The sequence below is a fragment of the Pyrgilauda ruficollis genome, unplaced genomic scaffold, assembly GCF_017590135.1.
Source record: "Pyrgilauda ruficollis isolate IOZ18807 unplaced genomic scaffold, ASM1759013v1 scaffold3, whole genome shotgun sequence".
NCBI classification, from domain to species: domain Eukaryota; kingdom Metazoa; phylum Chordata; class Aves; order Passeriformes; family Passeridae; genus Pyrgilauda; species Pyrgilauda ruficollis.
In genome coordinates this window covers 13452059-13474212 of record NW_024524377.1, presented here as the reverse complement: position 1 = coordinate 13474212, position 22154 = coordinate 13452059, and the positions used below count along the sequence as shown (strand labels likewise).

Sequence of the window (22154 nt, the reverse complement as noted above, 5' to 3'; positions counted from 1 at the left end):
GGGGGACCCTTGTACTCGAGCAGGGTGAGAAAGCAGTGTACAGGTGAGTGAGCATGGCAGGGGTGAGGCTGCATGGGGTGTGATGTGTGTACAGTGTGGGGTAAGTGCAAGGGCACGGGGGTGTGAGCAGGCACTAGGTTGGCATAAGGGTGCATGGCATGGCGTGAGTGTGCATGGGGTACAGAGAAAGTGTGAGTGGTGAGCGTGAGCATGTGTGGAGTGTTGAGGGTATGACTGTTCTCAATCCCAGTGCCTGCGTGCACTGGGCGTGGGGCGAATGTGCATGGGGTGTAAAGCGATTGTGTGCAATGTGGTCAAGTGTGGACAGCGTGGATTGAATGTGATTGAGGCATAGGGTGAACAGGCAGGATATGAGGGCATGGGTAAGTGTTATGGGGATGGAGAGAGTGCAGGGTGTGGGGTGTGTGGGGAGTGACTGTACCAGCAGACAGGAAATACACGGGCATGGAGTGAGTGAACACTGGGAGAAGGCTGTGCATAGCATGGAGGAGGAGTGGGAGTGAGTGTCCCTGTGGCGTGGGGTGTGCAGGAGATTCTGGAGGTTCACAGAGGGTGTGCACTGGGAGTGCTGGCATGAGCTGTGGTTGTGCAGGAAGGCATTCCTGATGGTGCAAGGCATGTGGTTGCCTGTCAGTGTGCAAAGGAGTGTGAGCATGAGTGGCACGTGCTGGGGGTGTGACTCTGTGTGTGTAGGCATGGAGAGTGGCCATGGACGTCCCATGTGCCAGCACCCTCTTGGGTTCCCCCAACCCAGTGCTAGGAGAGCAGTGCTGCAGGGCCAGTGCCTGTGGAGAAGTTGTGGATGTGGTTCTGCCTTCCCTCAGCAGGGCCACCAAGCACTCCCAGCCTCAGCCCACAAGCTCTCCCATGTAGGACACCCAGTTTTTGCCCTCCAGTTCAGTTCTTGGGCACCCCTTACCTTCATGGAGTCCCATTGGGCAGGGTATCTTTCATCTGGGAACTGTGCAGTAGCCTTGCAGGTTATCCATGTGTCTCCCTGCTGCTTCCTTGGGGACAGGAGGGTGGCCCTAGAAAAGCCCAGGCTCACTGGGCTCGCAGCAGATCTGCCCCAATGCAGCCTCTTCCCACTCATGGGGATACTTGGTGTCCCCTTAGTTTGGGTGCCCACTCTGGGGCTAGGGTCCTCAACTTGGGCGCTGGGGATGGGGGTGGCAGGCAGTACACTTGCAGGCCCCCACTATCCCCTGCCACCACAGCCCAGCCCAGGCTGCTGTCTGGGCCATAAACAGCTGCCTGGCAGGTGGCAAACCACTCTCCACCTGGTGAGCACTGTGTATCTTCCCACCAGGACAACAGCACCGACAGGGGCTACTTTCTCTGTTCGTGTGATGGTTCCTGTTTGCACCAGAGAGGAAAATGCAATTCCTTTGGGAAATGCATTGCTGTCTGGGGGTGAGCCCTCAGACCATGCTGGTTCCCCTGGGTGCAGCAGTGTGGCATCACCATTGAGGTTTCTTCTGTAGTCCTGAGGTTGCTGGCTGTTCTCCTGTCCCCAGCTCTGCTCCTGAGTGGGCTTAGCCTGTGTGCAGGTATGGACACTGGTACAGAGCCAGCATCTACCCTCCAACTTCCTTGCCCACACAGTTTAGCAAGAGGCGAGGGTGCAGAACCTTCTATCCCTCTGGCAAGGAAGGACCTGAGAATACAGACAGATTCCTGGCACAGCATCACTGGGCACTCATCACTTTCTCCATAGCTGCTGCCCTCCTGGATCCCCCAGCACCCAGCAAGGGATGTGCAGTGTCCCACAGGGGTTTGGGAATGGTGTCAGGACACCCTTTAGTCCCCCGCCACCAAAGGAGGCAGAGGTGCAGACTGGTTATGAGAGGTGTGGTGTCAGGGTTGGGCAGAACACGCCAGCAGACTTGAGGACATGACACACAATGGTCCCTAACATAGAAGCCATTGCTCCCACCCTCTCCACTTCCTCTCACACAAGACCTAGCTCCTGTCTTGAATTTCCCCTTTACATCCTGGAACAGACTGTCTGAACCTCCACTTAGCAGGCAGAGGTGGGGCAGAGGAACAGCCTCCAGTTTCAGGCAGATTCATGGCTCAGGTGTCCTCAGCAGGTCCTCAGCACCCCTTTCTTTCTTGGGCCACCCCAGGGATTACACCCAGGCATGTGCTGTCCTCAGCCTGGACCCACCAGAGATCCCCTGGTGAAAGTGGTACACCTTCCCACCAGAAGCTCCTTCCCTGTGGGAGGGACCCTTGCTTCCAGGCTTCAGGAGCACAGATATTTGTATGTTCATTAGGATCCTGTGCACAAAATAAATGCCATGGAAAATCAGAGGAGAAGCGCTTTCATCCTTTCAAAATCACTTCCAAGAGCGGGTGTCTCACTCACACACTCCTGCTGACTTGGGGAGGAGAGCAGCTGCTGTGTCCCACAGTGTTGGTGCTCACAGCAGGGGCAGGTGGGGGGGACCTGTTTCTTCATGTCCCAGCGATGTCCTGGGGCTGAAGAGGAGCCAGGTGAGCCTTTTGCTCCAGCCTTTCTTCAGCATCACACAGGCAAAGCCCTTAAGCACAAGACCAAGCACCTGTTGTGGCCCGGGGAACTGGGGGGCTAAGGACAGGACCTGGCCCTTCTGAGCAGGGATGGGTGTGGGCAGGCATGCGAGGCTGGTGGAGGCTGCTTTGGTCCTGATGGGACCACCAAAGCTCAAAAAGCTGAGCTTTCTGAGAGCACTGCATCTGTTCTTGTCATTGCTATAGGCCCCCACTTGGGAACGCAGCATCAATTGGTCATGGGACCTGTCACCTCCAAGCTTCTGTCCCATCTCCAGCACTGTTCAGCAGCTCCACACTCTGCAGAGACCAGGAAGGGATGTGGGATGCTGTCAGGGCTGGAATGAAGGTGGTTGCTCCCCAGAGCCAGCGTACAAAAGGGGATGGGGAAGTACCTGGTGCAGGGTGCTGTGGGAATACCCCTTGGGTCTCCCCTGCCCAGGCCAAAGCACTCAGACAGGTCCCTTCTTTGGGCAGATTACATGATTCCCCAGGATGTGCTTTGTGCAGGGGACTGGGGAAGCGTCCTTACCTCTTCCTCTCCATCCTCCCTTCCCTCCATCCTTCTGTCTCTCTGTCTCTCCATCCCTCTTTCCATCTCTCCATCTCTCACACTGCACATCCTCCTGCCCAGCCCTCAGGCTGTCTGCACTTTGCCTGCTCTGTTTCCCTTCCCCGGTGCAGGAGCAGGTCCTGCCAGCACCCCACGCCACAGGCTCCCCACCCCTGGGAGAATGGATCTCGCTCTCCTGTTGCCATCTCCCTCTGAACTCCTTCCAGTGCCTCAGCACTCAGCCCATAACTTGCTGGCTCTGTTCCCCCCTTTCCTCCTGGCATATGCCCTCCTCCAGCCCCTTCTGCCTTGTGATAAGCAACTTCCAAGGCCTGTGTCCTGGACAGAACAGGCATGCAGCTTCTCTGAGGCTCTGTAATGTCCAAGGATGACAAGCTAGAAATCCATGGCAGGAAAATGCAGGGGTTGAGACCTCTGTGTGTATCATGCTGCTCCTACTTGTTGTTACAGACTGGCTGTAGGCCCACAGCTGTGACCAGAAAGCAGCACAGGGAGAGAACAGCCTGCTCTGGACAAGCACAGTCCTGGCCATGCTGCAGCCTTGGAGGGGCTGATGGCCTCTGGGACCACCAGGGCCAGCCAGTCTGTGTGTGCAGGTGTGGGAAGATGAGGCAGCTCTGATGGCACAGAGTGAGGCTGAAGGGGTGCAGGGGGGAGCTCTGGGGAATCTTAAAGTGAAGGGAAGCTTGAACAAGGAGAAGGAGGAGGAAGGGGAGGTCTGCTGGGAGCCCATGCAGCCATCCACTTACCCAGCTTTTGACATCCTGAAGCACAGCTCTCCTCACTCCCCTGCCCAGCAGCACCCATGGGACTGGAGCGACAGCTACGTGAGTCAGGGCTGGGTGTGGGGTCAGGGTGACCCTGCCTTTTGTGGCAGCATTAGTCACCATGCCAAACTTCCCCAGCCCAGCAGCACTGGAGCCCCCAGCATCACTGCCTTCTTGCTGGCTCATACCCCACAACCTGCCCGAGTTTGCTTGATGTGACTCAGGACCAACCACATGGCCACTGGTCTGGCCCGGCCAGTCCTCCCAGGTGCCCGGGGCTGGGGCGCTGGCAGAGCCCGGGGCAGGGGGTGAGTGCCAGCACCAGCACTCAGCCACGCTGCCCTCGCGTCAGGGTGGAAAGGCAGGACCTGGCTGCCTCTGGCCATCCCTGGAGCATCCTTGCAGTGAGGCAGATCTTGCCTCTTCATCTTCCTCCCAGCGCCTGGCAGAGGGTGTCTCGGTCACAGCAGGGTGCAGGGAAGGGGTTGGAGCCTGCTGTGGACACCATCCCATGGGGCTGGCGCAGGCCCCCTTGCACGCTGCCCCCCACACGCCACGGGGACTGGCCGTTTGGGGGGACACCCCATGGCAGAGCTGGAATGGCCACGATGGGGGATCCCAACCCTTGCATTGCCTTTGGCAAGGAGAGCATGTCCCCAAAAGGGCCAGGCTGCTGGCTGGGGCAGCAGGGAGGTGGCTGGATAGGACTGCCCAAGCACCTCCTTCAGGGCTGCTCCAGGGGCCTCCTGTGGGGAGGGGTGCACAGCCACAAGGATATGTGGGAGGGGCTGGTCCCCATGTGGAGTGATCAGGGCATGAAGCCACCTCAGCAATCACTTTTCCTGCAGCTCTGCCTTCCAGGGGTATGCACAGGCAGATCCCCCTCCCTAGAGATGGAGGATGGCTGCTGCCTTTGTTACAGGGTAAGTAATGGAGTGGAAGATGCTTGGATAAGGTGAGATGTTGGCAGTCAGAAACAGAACCAGGAGTGAGGGAGCCTCTGCTCTGCCCTTCTTCTGGGGTGGGGAGCTAAGGGGTGCCCTGGTGTCAGGCAGCTCCCTGACAGCCTCCAGAGCCCAGTGCCCTGACAAACACTGCTTAGTGTGTGCCAGGCCAGCACAGCCAGTCCCACAATGATGGAGTTATGTGGACAGAGCAGGTCCACCAGTGTTGGAGAGGGTCTGAGAGGAAAAGGAAGGACACAGACCGCTCATGTTCATAGGCAGTGTCTCCAAAGAGCATGTCTGGGGTCCTTGTGCAGCCCATCTCCTGTCCCTCGAGAGATCACACCACTATCTGCTTTAGGTCCCAGCATATTCCCTTGCTTGAGTGCTCAGAGATGCTGCAGCAGAGCTGGCCTGGACACCCCCCAGTACCTGTGTCCCCCGCTCCAGAGGCAGCCACTGCACACAGCGGAGTCCCAGAAACAGGGCAGAGCCAGGAGGAGCTGGGTTGGCTCAGCAGAACCCCCATGATGGGCAGGGATGAGCCAGGCCCTCCCAGGCAAGTTGGATTGATGTGTCCTCATGACTGCCTGGGTGACATCTGTCACCGGGAAATGGAGTGAGGACAGAGCAGGACAGTTGCAGGCAGCTCCCTGGAGGGAGCAGCAGAGCCTGGAGAAGGAGAGTTAGAGGCCTCCTGGGAGAGCAAGGCTGGGCAGGCAGGAGCCCTGGCCAGGACCCAGCTCTGCTGCTGCCTGGGCAGCCCCTGCTCAGCCACAAGCAGTGAGCCAGCAGCACAACCACAGGAAAAGGGTTTGACACAGTTCTTGGGTGCCACTGCCCAAGCCTGACTACTCAGCTTGGCTGAGCTGGTATCCAGGTTTCTCTTAGGACTTATTTGCATTACTGCAAACTTTCCTAAAATGCTTCTTTTTGGGGGCAAAAATATCCTATTTTTGGTCTCAGTCCACAGAGATTTTCTTTTTCAAATTGGATTGAATTAAACTGTCCAGCTGTTTTCAACTTGAGAAATTGAAGGGAAAACTGCATTCTTCCCATTTGGAAAGAAAATGTAAAAAAAAACCCAAAACCCAAAAAAACTAAGTCATTAACATTACAGGGGTCTGGGATTCTCTCTCTCTCTCTCTTTTTCTTTTTTTAAATCCAATTATTATAAACTTCCTCTTTTTCCCTTGGGAAGATCCTGCAAGTTTTGCAATGTAAACTGTGCAGTAGCAGGGATCTGGGCTACACACGCACATCTACAACTACACCCCTGGGTTCTCCAGCTACTTATTGCACCCACACAGCCACCCTTGTGCACTCCTGGCTTTCACCAGCCCCCACCCCAGAACAGAGTCCTGCTTGACCACTGCCCACAAGAGCACGGGGATGGGAAGCAGGGGGCTGTACACACCCACAGACACTCCTGTGCCCACTCTCCCATGCACACCCATACACACCCCCCACACACACGTCCACCCCAAGCACAGCCACTTGCACCACCCAATGAACCTCCACGAGCCCCACAGCCCCGTTCATAGAGACACAGAATCATTTAGGTTGGAAAAGACCTCTGGGATCACCGAGTCCAACTGTAAACCTCAAACTGCCATGTTCCACTAAACCCTGTGCCCACTCCCATGTTCCCCATGCATCCTTCCATCCCATCACACCCCATTCCCACTCTCACATTCCCCATGCACCCTTCCATCCCATCACACCCCACTCCCACTCCCACATTCCCTATGCATCCTTCCATCCCATCCCATCCCATCCCATCCCATCCCATCCCATCCCATCCCATCCCGTCCCGTCCCGTCCCACGTTCCCCGTGCCGTGCCGCAGCGCCCCCTGGCGGTCTCCTGCCGCCGCGCCGCCCGCCCCGCCCCGCATCCCGGGTTGCCATGGCGACGGCAGGGATGCTGCGCCCCCCGGCCGGAAGGGCTTGAGGGGTTCCGTAGGCTGGGTCTTGAGGGGTTCAGCAGGCTCCTGGGGGCCTGGATGGCTGCAGGGCTTCTAGGAATCTGGGGGACTCCTGGGGCACTTCTGGGGAGGTGGGGAGTAACTGCCCAGAGGGACTGCTAGGGTGTGTTAGGAATCTGGGGTGAGCCCTATGGGATGGGGACTCTTGGGGAGCTGTGGAGGTCTGGAGAACTGGGAGATTTCTAGGGGCCTCTGCTGTCTGTTCAGCCATCTCCAGACCACTGGGTCAGTCTGGCTATCAAAGGAATGGGTTTGGCTTTGCCAGATCAGGAGCAGTAGGGAGCTGTGGTAAGGAGCTCTCATCCCCCACAAGAGCTGTCTCTTTTCCCCAGCTGGACAGAGAACAAGACACACAGCCCAACTGGTTTTCACACCCATGAGAGGCTCACAGACACAGTGTAGAGGTAACTCATGGATGTGCAGAGTTACCCCACAAGCACAGACCATGTGCTTCCCCCCACATCTTCGGCTTCCGTGATCTCCATCCTTCAGGAGCTGTGATATGGGGCAATGGCAGAGAGGACACATGTTAGATACCTTACTCAAAAGTACTAAATATCTTCTCAGGGGTTTATCCATTGCCACATCTTCAGAGCCATGTCCATGCAGCCCAGAGCATGAAAGCAGCCCATTGTGGGGGAGCTGAGACAGAATCCAGAGCAGGAACTTGCTGAATGCTGGAGCTCAGACTCTGAACATCTCACAGAGAGTTTCAGAATCCCTCTATAGGTGGCCTCAGCTGTGGTTCCAGGGGACAGCAGGGGTGACCTAAAGTTTCACAGGACCTGCCTGAACTGACCTCTCCTGACAGGCAGTCCAGGCCATGGGGTGTGCTCAAGTGCATCCCATTCAGAGTGACCTGCAGAGCCTACAGAACAGCTCCACATATCTTCCAGCACACAGCCCCTGCAACTCTCCACCCCCCTTTCTGGAGGACCATTTTGCACCCACACACGTCCTCCCTCTCCCAGACACACCAGAGGAAACATAATGTGACACACAAATATACTCTCACACAGGCACACTTGGGGGCAGTGTCACTGTCACACACACTGGTGATTTGCTGTGTATTTATAGAGGTGCAGGAAAACACACAGGCCAACTTATTTACACACCCACGAGGGGCTCACACACACAGTGGTGGGTTATACAAGCTCACATGCACACGTGTGAACAAGCATAAACATGCTACCTGTGCATGCACACACACTAAGCTGCTTGCGTGCACAGGTACCTTCACCAGCACCCACCCTGCTCACACCCACCCATGTGTTCCTTGGGTGGGCGTGGGGACAGGAGCTCCCGGGAGCCCTGTGTGCCTCCCTTCTCCCAGCACCACTGTGGCCAAGTCAGAAGGGAATTTCCAGCTGCAAAGCTGCAGCTAACAGATTTAGAGACTTCCTCCCCAGTGATTGCTGGGCCAAGTTAATGGTTCACCAGCACCCTGCTTCTCCTGCCCTTCCCTGCTGGCTGTCTGGGGCAGGGCAGGCAAGGAAGGACTCCCTGGTGGGCATCTCCAGCACCCCAAGCAGCCCCCCTTGCCTTGCAGTCTGCCCAGCACTGTGAGCTCTGCTTTTACCCTGCCTGGCAGTACCCAGCACGTGGGGCATTGCCCGCTTCAGCCACCTCAGCTTAGAGCTCTCTTGAAGAGGGGCATACAGGAAAGCCCCCAGTGTCCAACACTGCAGGCACAGCAGTGTGGGCCTCTCTGCCCAGGCTCTCTCTTGCCCTGCTGACATCCCTCTGGGGGTCCTCAGCCCAGTGGGGCATTGCCAGCTGAGCAGGCACTGCACACACACATTCCACTCTGCAGTTACCTAAACCCCTGTGCTGGGTAACCCTGGAGAAACCAGTTCCTGCAGCTCCTTGCAGCATGGGAGGGACCCCCTCAGAGATTCCTGGAGCCCCTGGAACAGAGGCTTGGCAGCTTGCCTTGCTGGGCAGCCAGGCAGGCTGCTCCTCACTCTGTGTTTGTCCATGAGGGGCACAGGCTGATCAGGTTATAAAGACATACATGCCTGGCACCCTGCCACCCAGGTGGGGTTGCACGTGGCCCATGGCATGCCAAGTGAATGCCTTGCATGCCACCAAGCCAACAGTGTCAGCGCTGTCCTGGGCTTCTGTGTGCCAGGCTCTGCAGCAGGGACTGCAGTGACATGGCTAGAGTGAAAAGAATACAGGGTCCCCTCAAGAAACTCAGAGCACAACAGCATAGTTTTAGAGCAGCTAGATGTACCTCCAGCATGAGGCATGAGTGGAGGCACCATGGACTGCAAACAGCCCAGGTCAGATGGTGGCGGGACACAAAGTGGCACCCCAAGTAGTGACAGCTCTGGGTGATGGGAGGAGAGCACTCACACACTGGAAGCAGCAGAGCAGGGCAGGAGAGTACTCACCCTCATCCACACACATCTCCAGGCTTGACAACCACAGAGAAAAACAGAGGGTAGATAAAAAGTGAGCTGGACTTCACCACAGGTCCCAGCAGGGCTAGGGCTGGCAGGAGTGTGACTGATTGGGACTCACAGCTGGGGCAAGGCAGCTCTCTGGCTAATCCCATTCCAGTACGGTGGTCAGCGCTTCTCAGCCCTCCCCAGGAAGCGCTGTGGCATACAGCTTTAAATAGCTTTATTAGTGAAAGCTCTGTGCCCACAGCTCCCACCACGGGGACCATGGGTAAGCCAGGCAGCCCCGTGCTGCCCTCTGGGGAAGCCAGAACTCCCCGGAGCGCAGAGCTGAGCTCACCCACGCTGACCCTGCCACCGGCTCCACCTGTCTCTGTCCCAGGGGGGCCTTGTGAGCCTGGAGGTGGCCTCCCAAATTGTCCTTGCGTGACCCCAGGCTATCAGATGCAGAGGCTGAGCTCCTGACGGACGGAGCACTTGCGGCACTGCACCACACAGCACCAGTGGAAGCGGCAAAGGCAGTTCTCCTCCAGCACCACCGTCTCGTCGCGGTGCCCTCTCCCGCAGCACAGCAGGTCGCAGCCACTCGTGTCCATGGCTGTGCTGTTGCAGACACGGCCCCTGGTGCCCAGTGAGCCCGTCTTGCGATTAGCCGAGCAGAAATCAGGTGAGTCGGCCGAGTAGATGAGGTCCTGTTTATCGGGAGGCTTGATGTTGTCACCCACAGGGATGAGGGTTTTCCCGTCGTTGCCTCCCATCACCTTGAAAGCCCCATTGAAGCGCTCGAGCAGGCGATCCCCCACCTCACGGAAATGGGGCATCTTCCTCCAGCAGGTCCGCAGGGTGCAGGAGCCCGACAGCCCGTGGCACTTGCACTCCGTCCTCATGTAGCTGCGCACCGCCTGAGGAAGAGACAGCCACGCTCAGCCCTCGGTTCCCTCTCTCGCTGCCCAGCACCCCCAGCCAAAACCCTGCCCCTTGGGGCTGCCCTGGCCCGGGGAGGGGCTGGGGGTGGAGAGTGGCCCGGGGGTTTCCAAAGCACCTGCAAAGGATACCCAAAAGATATTGGGTCACATTTCAGCCAAAGCTGGTGCAGGTACATGGCTTGGGGACACTGAAGGCGGAGGGCTGGGCAGGGCACAAGGGGTGCAGGGGACAGGGAGTGCAGGGGCCTTACCAAGCGCCCGGCTTCATTGTTGTGCAGGTCGATAAGAGCTCGGATGTCATTTTTGCCTTTCTTGTTCTTGGCATCCATGAACTGCTGGGATTTCTCGTAGCCGAACTGCACATCATCCCCACAGCCCCCCCACTCCCAGGCAGTGCCCTCTGTGCCTGGCCCGGCTGTGGGCGAGGGGGGGGCCCGGCTCCGAGTCAGCTCACAGCCACACTGCAGCAGCTCGCCCATGCTGCAGGCCTGCGTGATGGCGTGGCTCACTCCCGCCGCCGTGATGGCGTACACGAAGGCTGTTTCACGGATATCTGCAGGAGAACGGACAGGGCTGGGATGTGGGGTCAGCTCCAGCAAGCAAAGCACCACGCCCTGGCTGACATCCCAGGGGCTCAGACTCCCCGTTCTCCCCCTCCATATGTGTTCGGTGCTGTTCCCTGGGTGATGCACCCACCCTGGAATGGGCTGCCTGGAGCAGGTGATGCCTCTTGCAAGCAGATTTGAAGTCTCTGGGGGATGGTCAGGCCCTGCCAGTGTTCCTGCACTCAGCTGTGGAGAGGCAACAAATCTCCCACCTCCTCTTGCAAGTCTGGGTGCTGCCCCATGGGAAAGAGGGAAGCTCAGAGAGCAGAGGGTGGTCCCAGATCACCAGGTGGTACCCACAGCTTCCTCACACTACCCTGCAATATCCCTCCAAGCAGTAAAAATCCCAACCCCAGCTCCAAAGTGGCACCTGGAAGGGCACACTGCGAGGGATACCGAGGCTGTCACTCACCCTCTGCAGGGCGGCAGTGATGAAGCTGTGCTGCCTGCTCTCCCCCCACTACCCTCTTTGCCATGGGGAGCTGCCCGCCCCCCTCTCTCCACCGGCACAGCCTCCACCCTGCAGGATTATTTATTATTAGTATTTGCTCCTGTCTCTCTCTGCTCCGGGACACGAATTCCAAGCATCTTTCCCCTGCCCGGACCTGCCGCTCGCAGCCGCAGCCAGCGGGGGATTCTGGCAGCAGGGGTGCGGCGCCCTGCTCGGGGGGCTCCCGCGCTCCCTGCGCCATGCCAGCCCGGCTCCTGCCCACCCGAATGCCAGGGCAGGGCTGGCCCAGGGCGGTGGCCTGCAGGGGATTCCTGGCGAGGGAGGGGAAGGTGGGTTTTGGGGGGTGTCCCATCCCTCCATCTTCAGTATTCCGACTTGGGGAGGCTGCAGGAAGAGGGATACCAGCGCACCCGTTCCTGAGCGGCTCCTCCAAAAGCCCACGCGGCACCTGCATCCCTCTGATATTAGCAAGAACTGGGCACACCGCTGCCTCTCTGGCAGTGCCACCAAGGGGGTACCACCCCCTCCCCAGGCCCTCCTGCCCGCGCAAGCCACCCGACCACCCGCCTGCTCCCACCTGGGGCTGGCAGAACCCTCAGCAGACAGCCCAAAGCTGGCAGAGATCCCCATGCCACCCTGCCAGCCGGGCCCTGGGGGGATGCCGCTCCTCTGACAGTTCCTCCAGACACGTGGCTGCCCCCAGGCCAGCCTGCCCTGGCATGCCACACCTGGCACAGGTGGCAGCAAGGGAAGAGGGGACAGCCATGGCAGGGAGGCCATGGCCAGGAATGAGAGGTTTGCAGCATCCTTGGATAGAAAAGGATATTGGATGGAAGGTGTTTATCTGATGGAGCTGGGAACCCCAAAAATGCTGAGATACTTTGAGCAGTCCCTGCAGGCTTACAGGGAGGCTGGTACCTGCTGGCACCTCTGAGGGCTTCTAACACCCACCTTGTTGCCCTGGGGAACTCCACACCTCTAGCTGGGATACCCCATGTGCTCAGAGTGCCAGGGATTCAAACTCACCACTGCCCCTACGACATTGCTTATCTCTACCACCCCAGCAGGGAGGCTGGACCAGTGTGGTGGCTCCTTCAGCATCCCCATGCTTGCTGTACCTGTGCCTCCTCCAACACAGGCTCTTCCTGGGCACCCAGCAGCTCATCTGCCAGGACCTTTCACTCACCACCTGGCCTGGCCCTGCATTCTGACACCACCCCACTTCCAGAGCAGATCCCTGCCTGGTACAGATCCCACCACCCTCACTGCCAGTTTATGGTGAAAATAGGTGACTCCAGCGGCAGGAGAGTCCCCCATGTGCCCTGACTCTCTGCCTCTTGACTGAACACACCTCCCTGTGCTGGGGGGAACCCACATCTGCAAACCAGCTTTTTAAATGAGCCTATCCCCCTCCCGTGGGCCAGTGTCTCCCTTGAGGCTCCAGCTCTGACCCCCACTGGTATCTGCAGTCAGTTGGGTGCCCAGGGCACCCTGCCTTCTCCAATCCCCTCAGGGATGCCACCTTCACCCCCCTGCATGGCCCATGGACATATCCACTTTGCCTTGGGCTGGCCATGCACCAACAGATGTGACGGCTGAGGAGACTGGGGCTTGCTCCAGCATCTTCATCTGCCATAGCACAGGAACCAACATGGGAAGAGAGGCAGGACTAAACTCACCTCCCACTAAGTGATCCTACCAACCCAAGTGTTTCAAGCAATCCCTCTTGCTCGGAGCACCATCCACTCCCGGCTCCTCTCCCTGAGGAGCATGGCAGGGCTTTCCCATCCCTTACACACTCACAGGTGCCCTCTTGCTCTGCCCCTGCTCTGATTTTGCTGCAGCTGGGCCTGGCTTGGACTGCTGTATCCACTATCTGAGACCTGCACATACCTTCCTGCCACCCAGCCCTGTTCCTCAGGGCGACACCAGGGTGCCCATCCAGGGACAGGGACAGGGACAGGAGACAAACACTCCTCTCCTCCGCTCCCTGCAAGGCCAGGAGGAGGGATGTGAAGGGCACCCACGGGGTGAGGGGCAGCTCCCACTGGCTGCACACTGCCTCCCAGCCGGGCCCCTTCCCACAGCACACCCTGGGGTCCTGGGGGAGCAGTAAATCACTGCCAGACGAGGGTGCATTCTTGGGCTTCATGAAGCCCCGCACTGTCTGGGAGCATTGGTAATTGCTTCATTACAACACAGGGAGACATGTCCCGGCAGTAAAACCTCAGCGTGACTGCACCGGGGAGCACTGAGCAACCCCTACATGCACACACACACATGCAGCTTTGCACGCCAGGACTCTGCTCCAGGAGTCCCGGGGAGGTGCTTCACCAGGCTGGGGTCTTTTTGGGAAATGGGAATCTGAGGAAGCACTGGCCTTACCCTGCTGCAGGATCTTGCCGAAGTACTTGCTGTGGCTGGTGCAGTTCCAGCGGCGGAAGCGGAATTGGTACTGGCACTCCCGGACGCCCAGCTTGGTGCCCTTGGCCACCTCCTGCACGATCTCTGGCTCCAGCTGGCACAGCTCTGCCTGCTTCCCCGCCAGCCGCTTCGTCTTGCGGCAGATGCTGTTGGGGTCCATGACCAGGGGGCTCCCCACTGCCCTGCAGGAGGGGACAGCGAGCAGAGCAAAACCAGCACCCAAGCCCAGAGAGACCAGGGTGTGGATGGGACAGGACCAGACCTACCCCCAGCGATGGGGCAAGGCTGTGGGGCAGTGCCAGCTCCATGCTGAGCCGCGTGACAAGGGGACAGAGAGACATATGCAGTGGGGGTGGGACAAACGGGTATGGGTGGCTCACCCAGGCAATACCTTGCCCTGTCCATCCATTGGGGAACTCGGGGGATCTCCTACTGTGGGACAGGTTATAGGATGATGCTGGTATATATCACTCTACATCCTTGGGGACACCCATGGGGGTGATGGTGGTGTCCCCAAGGGGGATGGCAGAAATATTGTGCTACTCAGCATCTGCTCTTTGGGGCTGGCACTGACCTAACCCAGCCCTGGCACTGCCATGTGACTGATGCCCAGTGCAGCTGCGTCTCCCAGAGCTGTGGACACAACAAGAAGCCCAGCCAGCATGCTTGGTGTGTCTCCCCCTCTCCACGGGTTCTCGCTGCTTTACCCCGTGGGAGACTAGAAGAGTGACCTTGCCTCTGATAAAGCCCCTCGGCTGCTGGCCAGGATCCTGTACTCACCTCCCCAAATCCAGGCACTGACTCCAGGGAACGGAGCCGCAGGCGGGTGCGGGAGTGCAAGGGAGGGATGCAGGTGGCATTGCCAGCTTTGCCAATGCCAGTGAGGGAGGGCAAGTCTTGGCTGGGCCCACGTCAGAGGCAGCTCCTCCTTGCCAGCACAGCTGGCGTGAGGTGCCTGACTCCCTGGCCCTGAAGGCAAAGTCTGAGCACACTGCTGTGCTCCCCGGGGTGCCATGGGCTACAGAAACTCCTGTGCTTTCCCCACACATTTCGCCCGCAGTGCCCTCCACGGCACAGCTGGCGCAGCTGCGCAGCCCTGCAGCACCCTGCCTCGTGCTGGCACGGGCCATGCTCCAGCTCTGCCACCGGCAGCTCCGGGGCCGTGGGCCACACGAATGCAGCACACCCTAACTCAGCCCACCCTTGCCTCCAGCGCTGCTCCTGTGGGCTCAGAGCTCATCCTGCTCAACAACAGGATTTTCATGGCCACGGATGCCCATGGAAACTCAGGGCTGGACCCAGCATACCCCAGGACCAGGACATGCCTGATATTGGGAGGTTACATTCCCTGGGATTCCCTGGGGAGCAGTGCTTGGGCGGCCCGTGCTGCCTTCAGCCCCACTCACTGGGGAGCATCAGCTGCACAGCTTCCAAACCCAGAGCTTTATAGTCTGGCCAAGCCCCAGGGGCTCAAAAATCACAAGCTGAATCTCAGTGTTTAACTGTGTTCTGGGTTTCCTTTTCACTCTTGTGCAGCTGGGGGGCTGTGTTTGGGACACCAGGCTGCAGTAATCTGCTTGCAATCCTGTCCCCAGTGCAAACCCCCTCCAAGCCCCTTGTTTGAAGCTGAAAGCCCTGCCAGGATCCCCCTGATTCACGTCAGCTCCCCAGCTGCCTGGATCTCCTGCCTACCAGACCCCAGCTGGGCTTGGAGAGGACGTGCCCTCTCACACAGCCTGGAAAAGGAGCCCTTATGCTTTGGCTGGAGGTTTAAAGGTTAAACAGCTCAACAAGAGAGGCATAGCCTGGAAAGGGAACTTCCAGCAGGGAAACTGAGGCAAGCCCACGCTCCTGCCGGGAAGAACCCATCTCCCTTTGCTCCTGGCAGCTCAACTTCCCTTTGCTGCATGATTCACATGGAGCCCTGCAAAGGGATGGGGCAGCTAGGGAAGCATCGCAGAGCTTGCCTGGCACAGGTCCTCCATAGAAGGGGAAACTGAGGCCCACATGGAAAGTGACCAGAAAATCTGTCCAGACCCATCCCATGATGACCACACAGGGATCCAAGCCTCCATGTTGGTCTCCAAGCTTGCTGTCTTTTGTGACCACAGCAGGATGGCGGAGGTTTGGCTGCCTCCGCCGGTGGAGTGGGGAAGAGGGGGAGCCGAGATGGGACTTTCATTAAGAGACGACTCTTTGTACTCATATAAAAACGATGCGCCAGCCCCCCGGGGCCGTCAGATCAAATACTGAACTGAGCCTCACCCCAGCCCGCTGGATCAGGCCAGGAAGAAGAGCTCAGCCCCGCGGGTCTGGGGGTGATGGGCGGCTCACCGGCACCGCGGGGGTCCCCACCCATGGTCCAGGCGGCAGCAAGGCTGGCGGGAGAGCGCAGGAGCTCTCTGTCCCTGCCGACGAGGCGTGGGGTGGGCTGCCTAAGTCCAAAGCGATATTAATTTCCGCTGGGCTCCACTTTCTGGCACTGGGAGGCTGCCGGGAGCCCAAGAGCTGTTTTGCTTTGGAGGGTTTAGAGGTGGGGGGAGAATGGGGGGAGACAAGGGCAAGAAAAATGCTGCCAAACTGCTACCACTTTGGCAAAGGCTCCGGCGCAGGGCCCAGATCTGCCTGAGCTTGTCCCGCTCCAAGGCCTCCCGCATCTACAATTAAGGTGCCCCACCTCTGCTGCCGGGCACTCCTCCCCCTGCCCTGGTGAGGGAACAGGGTCGCCAGCCCGGCTCCCCGCAACTTGCCTGGGGCACCCCAGCCCCCTGCCGCCTCCTGCCTGGGAGCCCCCAGCCAGGCTCAGCAGCACAGCAGCATCCCTGCCACCCGCCCCTGGCGCCCTTTGCTGGCTGCCAGAACTGCTGCTGGGGGCTCTGGCTTGCCCCGAAAGCCAATGGCATGGTGAGCCCCACTATCCAACCTCCCAGCACCCCTGTGTAAGGGAAACAGCCCCCGTCGCTGAAAGGGGAGACTGAGGAACAGAAAAGGGGCTGCAAAGCTCTGCCCACTTGCTGCTGTCACCCCTTAGGCTGCCGCAGCCACAGCCTGAGCCCGGTCCCGGTGACGCACGTCAAACAGGAGTCACCGGGGCTTCTGGTGCAACCCCTGTGCTCTGGATGCTGTGCCTGCTGCAACACAGACGGGGATTCCCAAGAGCCATAAGCACCATTTTTGCACAGCTCTGCTCATGGTCATGGAGCTTCCAGCACATCCCAGTCTCATTCCCAGCCAAAATCACGGACCAAGGAGCCTGGGCCAAGTCACCATCTTCTCCTTGGGCATGGGGATGATGTGGAGCAGGACTTCTGGCCCCTGCCAGCAGACCGTTATGGAGGGGACCCAGTGGGGTCCTGGTTTGCAGGAAGCCAAGGCAGTGAGGCTGGTAGAACTATGCAGTGAGGAGGAGGATAGTCAGCTTTCAAAAGTCACACCTGCAGGAGAGCAGTGGTTGGGCCATGCCAGCTCCATGTGGGATCTGACAGGCCTGCACCCATTGAGTACTGCTGCCTGGGCACTCCCGTGGGGCAAGGGGACTCTGCTCTAGGGTAGTAAGGCTGTGTGTTGCCTCTGTCCCAGCCTCTGGAAGCCTTCAGCAGGGTGATGTAGGTACCAGGGTGCCCAGGTCATCACTCTGAGCCCACAGGTAACACTGCACCCACCTGGAGAGGTGAGAACTGCAGGGTGACAGCCCTGGAGAACTGACCTCCATCCCTGGGGACATAGGTCACCTCACGCCCCACACAATGATGTCACACTGCATGACAGCCTACAAGTCAAACACAAAGGGAGCCCATCTCTCTCCAAGCTGTGCAAACGGGGCAAGGGAGACCCACAGGTGAATTTTCACCCATCCAGCTTTCCTAGAGCCCATGCAGGCACATGGCTCAGCCAGGGCCATGAGTGGGTGCTGCCACTAACCAGGGCAGCTGGGTGTGGAGGCAGAGCAGGAGGCCCGTGGAGGTGTGGTGAGTAAGCAGCCAGTCACTGCCCTGGGGGGCACAGCCAGGGCTTGGCTGCCGAGCAGCACCTGGGGCACTGAGGGAGCAGGAAATGCCATGGGTTGGGAAGAGAAGAGGGACCCCATTCCCTGTCCTCCTCACATCTCCTTGGCGAGGATGGCATGCAAACAGCTGGGAAGCTGCCTAAAGGATAGAGGCTTTGGCATGGCATTGCATCAACCCATGGACCTGCTAGCTGCAGGGTCATGCTGAGGCCAGGTTGTCGTGAGCAGGAGCTGCCCAAACTTGTGCTGCAGCTACTGGGGGGATGGAGGGAGCATTCACCTGCAGAGGTGGTGGTCCTAAAGCCATGTCCAAACCCTGGAAGGGCTGGGATAAGAAGAAAGAAGTCCACCCACTCGTGGTCACTGCATCCTTCTTCTGGGTGCTGACAGAAGCTGGAGCTGGGGTAGCATGAGGGCCTGGCTAGTTCATGCCCAGATGTGGGTGCCACATGTTGTGGGAGGACCCTGCAAAGCCTGAGCAGATGTCAGGGTGTGCCCAGGGTGTACCCTCCTGCACGAAGGGGGTTTGAAGGGCTCAAGGTTCTGATGCAAAGGCCAGACAAATCCTCCCTTTGGGGGCATGTGTAGGGCATGGCCAGGGAGCCTGGGTGTCAGCATGGGAGAGTGGGTGTGACCAGGAGCAGGGACAAGGGATGGCACTGGGGAAAGTTCAGCTGCCTTTGTGGGAGAAAACAAATCGCCCAATGCTGGAGCCAGCAGTCACCTCAAAGGGCGCAAGAGAAACATTGTCCCTTCAAAAAACCCAGCAAGTCAGCAGCTGGCCCAGCAAGGGCACAGGGAGATGGCATCAGGCAGGGACTCTCCCAGTGGGAGATTCCTCTCTGCCCATATGGTGCTGCTCCAGGAGGAAGGCATGCCGGGGAAGGCTGGGCAGCCCAGTCTGCTGGGCGCCGTGGGGTAGCAACTGTGGGTCAGCAAGCCCAGGGGTGACTCACAAGGCTCACCCCAAGGCACGCAGGCAGAGCCCTCCAGCCCAGCAGCCTGCCCTTACAGGCTCTAGCCTTGCAGGGTGGGTGCTGGGCCGGGCAGGGAAAGGGAAGGAGAGACCACTGCTGGGTGGTCACACAGGGTGTGTGGCTTGAGGAACATGGGACTGGGACCTCCTGAAGCAAGGGTACAGCCACAGGGGCTGGTGGGAGAGGTCCTCTCTGAGCACCTTTGAGGAAAAGCTGGAGGTGCACTGCCCTTGTGCATGGATGGGAAGGGGATGGAGGGCAGGTGTCCACTCCTCTGGGCCCCCTCAGACACACAGCTGGAGCAGAGCACATTGCAGCTGGGATGATTTTCTCCCTTGCTTTCTCTTCCATCTCCCAGCTGCTCTCAGCCATGCCCATGGAGAGCCAACAGGCACCAGGGAAGGTGGTTTTGCTTGCCCCCATCCCCAGAGTGCCTCTGCACTCCTGCAAGCACAGCCCGACGCAAACCGGCTGGGCTGAAATCCTGTCCTGAACCTGCCTGGGGCTCCACAGACTCTAAGTTTGCCCGCTCTGTATCTCTTCAGCCTCTGGGCCAGCCCAGGAGCTCCAGGCAGTCCCTACCTCTCCTCCTCAGGGAGAAATCACTGTTGCACAAGGAGCTGAGCAAGAAATGTGTAAAGAATAGGGGAGGAGGAAGAAAGAGGATTTATGGAGCTGCTGGGAGCAAGGAGAGCCTACTCCCTGCAGCTTGGCACTAATCAAGGTGCCAGCAGCACGTGAGGGACATATCTTCCATTGGCACTGACCACAGCCTGCTCCCTTTGCCATGGAAAGGTCTGTGTCTCCAGTGAGCTCTCTGGGGACATCCTAGCACAATGAGGATGCTCTTTCTCAAGCTACAATGTCACTAGCAGGATGCCAGTGCTTGTACATCACACCCAAATCTTTTTCCATAGATGCAACCATGTGCCAGGATCCCAATGGGCACAGTTATCACCTGTGAGTGGCCAGACCCGGCTGCTGGCCTGGGCTGGGACTGTGCCTCTTGAGATCCAGCCCAGCTACAGCCCTCTCACTAATTTTCAGTGGGGGAAAATGCTGGCTTATACAGGAAACCCATGTATCCCCTCACCACACAGATAATGTACTAAGGGGTGGGATAGGAAAGTTGCAAAGACATTTCTTTCTTGGGCAGGGGAAAATGCCTCCTTGGCTAAGCACCCACAAGTGCCCAGTGATGCACACGCAAAGGTGTGCCACCAAAGTCCCCATGCATCAGTGACAGTGACAGTGAGGAACAGCTCTATCGCTGCCACCAGTCCTGGTGCTTCCAGGAACTCTGGCACAACACACAGCTGCTCCCCTGAACCCCTCCCCAGCAACAGCATAAGCCAGACACCAGTGCTACCCAGACCTGGGAGAGGGGAGCAGTACCAGGAGCATGACGTGGGAAGATGCCTGTCATGAGTGCCCAGACTCCTCTGCCCCACACAGGAAGGGCTCCCTGAGATGATCTCAGCCAGGGGCCAAAACACCAAACTCTGAGAGAAGGAGTTCATGAATCACCCAGCTGCTCCTGTGCCCTGTCCCAGGAAGCGTGGCACATCTGTTTGGTGGCGCTGGTGGCCTCATCCACCCACCACCTCATCCCAGCTCGCTGGCTCCAGAGTGAAGCAGAGTGTGAGCGGGTGATCCCCCTGAAGCCACTCCACTGCCCAGTGCATTTGCTGTGCATCAGGCAGCTGAGTTATTATTCTTAAAATAAAGGTCCCTTTTCTTCTTTTTTTAAAAGAAGAAAAAACAAGTTTGACCCCTTGCCCTCCTCTGCCAAATCCTGCTAATCTCCTGAAGTCACTGCTGCCTGTGCACACATGGCACCAGCAGGACGCAGACTCCACGGTGAGATGCAGTTCTGAGCACCTGGGGCAAGGGGCAGTGGTAGCCCAGCACCCTGCCCTGGCTGGTGCTCTCTGCCTGCCTCTGAAATGAAGGCAAAATGAGCTTCTGCTTCATCTTTACCTGCTCCAGTCACAGGCAGATGTCCTCAAAGATGGAGCACAGGGCATGAACTTGGAGATATTGATGAGGATGGGGCAGAGAAAGCATGGACAGCTGAAGGGACAGCTGTGTGTGTGTGTGTCTGAGAATTAGCCAGGGAGAAACAGCAGGTCTCAGGCAGCAGGAGGGCATATGCCCTGCAACGGCACAGCTCTCCTGAGGTGGGTGACACGGAGCATGGAGACCCTCCACAGGCACCCTGCCTTGGCCAGGGCTTGCCCTTCCCCAGTCTCCCCTCTTCTAGCAAAAAAACCCAAGGCAAGTCCCTCTCAGCCCCATGCTAAACCCTTCCCTGGCAATAAACACAGCGCTTGAGCTCCAGGGACAAACTCTCAGCTGATGTACGACTGACTAACAGCACCATTTACACTCACAAAGGCCCGCAGTGCAGCCCTGGAGCCAGGGCTAGCAAAGGGAATGGAGATGTGGAATAAATCACTGGTGGGCAGGCAGGGGACCGTGAGGGGAAAGGCTTATGGAGAGCTTTATTTTAGGGGTCAAAAGAGTGTGACAATGTGGAGACGAATAGCCTCAGATAATGAATGATAGCCCGGACGGCACGCCGGGGAGCTGGAATCTAAGCACTTAAAACCGGATAAAGACAGGCTGGGTGAAATTCTTAATAGATTTAAATAGTTCATGTTTCGACAGATACCTGGGCTTTCCAAGGCTGGGTCCCAGTTCTGTGCCTGTAATGAATCCCCCACCCCCTCTGGTATCCTGCAAGGCACCGTCTCTGCCTTTGATGAGGGCACCATTACAAATAGGGGTTTTGTCCCTGCTGTGTCCGGGCCACCATTCAGGGGGGACACTGTAGGGACCCTAAGGCTTTTAATTAAATTTGACTTATTGAAGGGGTCTGGAAGCCACTAAGCCCCCTTGCCCACCCCTCAGGCATACAAGCTTCCCAGGCAGTGGGCTGGGGGTGTGGGGAGGCAAAGTGCAACTCTCACCACAGGACCTGTGCACCCTGTACTCCTGGGGATCCCCAGGTCTGCTGCCTCCAGCACACTTGTGTGCCCAAACCCTGGCAGTATGTGGGTGCCCCAGTCTGGATCAGAACAGCCAGCGAGCAGCAATTCCAAGCCAAGTGGTGCCTGGGTGTAGGGGACTCTTTTGTCCCCAGGCTGGGGGGGGACTGCCCCCGGAGATCGAGATACCCTGTGCCCCCTCCTGCTTACCCCTCCCGGGATGTCCTACTCACCACCAGAGCCCGATGATGTTAGCGGGGCAGAGGAGGATGAAGAAGAGCCCCAGCTGGGTCCGGGAGGAAGGCAGCATCCTGCCAGGACTGAGGAAAGCGTCGAACTCGCTCCACGCCACTGGCCGGGAGCCGGGCACCCCCGAGGTCCGGCCGGGGCCCCGGCGGGTGGGTGCCCGCTGTGTCCCTCCGCCGGGCCGGGCCGGGCCGGGCAGGCAGCGCGGCCGGCGGGGCCGTCCGGGCCGGGCTGGGCTGGGCAGGCACCTCCGGGCGGCTGGAGCGCGGCGCGGAGGCTGCTCCGGAGAAGGAGGAG

General features: G+C 58.7%; 1 protein-coding gene across 1 annotated transcript; it reads right to left on the bottom strand.

The window, feature by feature from the left end:
* Positions 1-9442: 9442 nt before the first annotated feature.
* WNT6 (Wnt family member 6) lies at positions 9443-21921 on the bottom strand. The gene is made up of 4 exons (XM_041473263.1): positions 21845-21921; positions 13600-13820; positions 10410-10711; positions 9443-10134 (listed from the first exon to the last, which is right to left on the bottom strand). The coding sequence occupies exons 1-4, from the start codon at positions 21919-21921 to the stop codon at positions 9673-9675; spliced, it is 1062 nt and encodes a 353-aa protein (XP_041329197.1). The 3' UTR covers positions 9443-9672.
* Between the last annotated feature and the right edge of the window lie 233 nt (positions 21922-22154).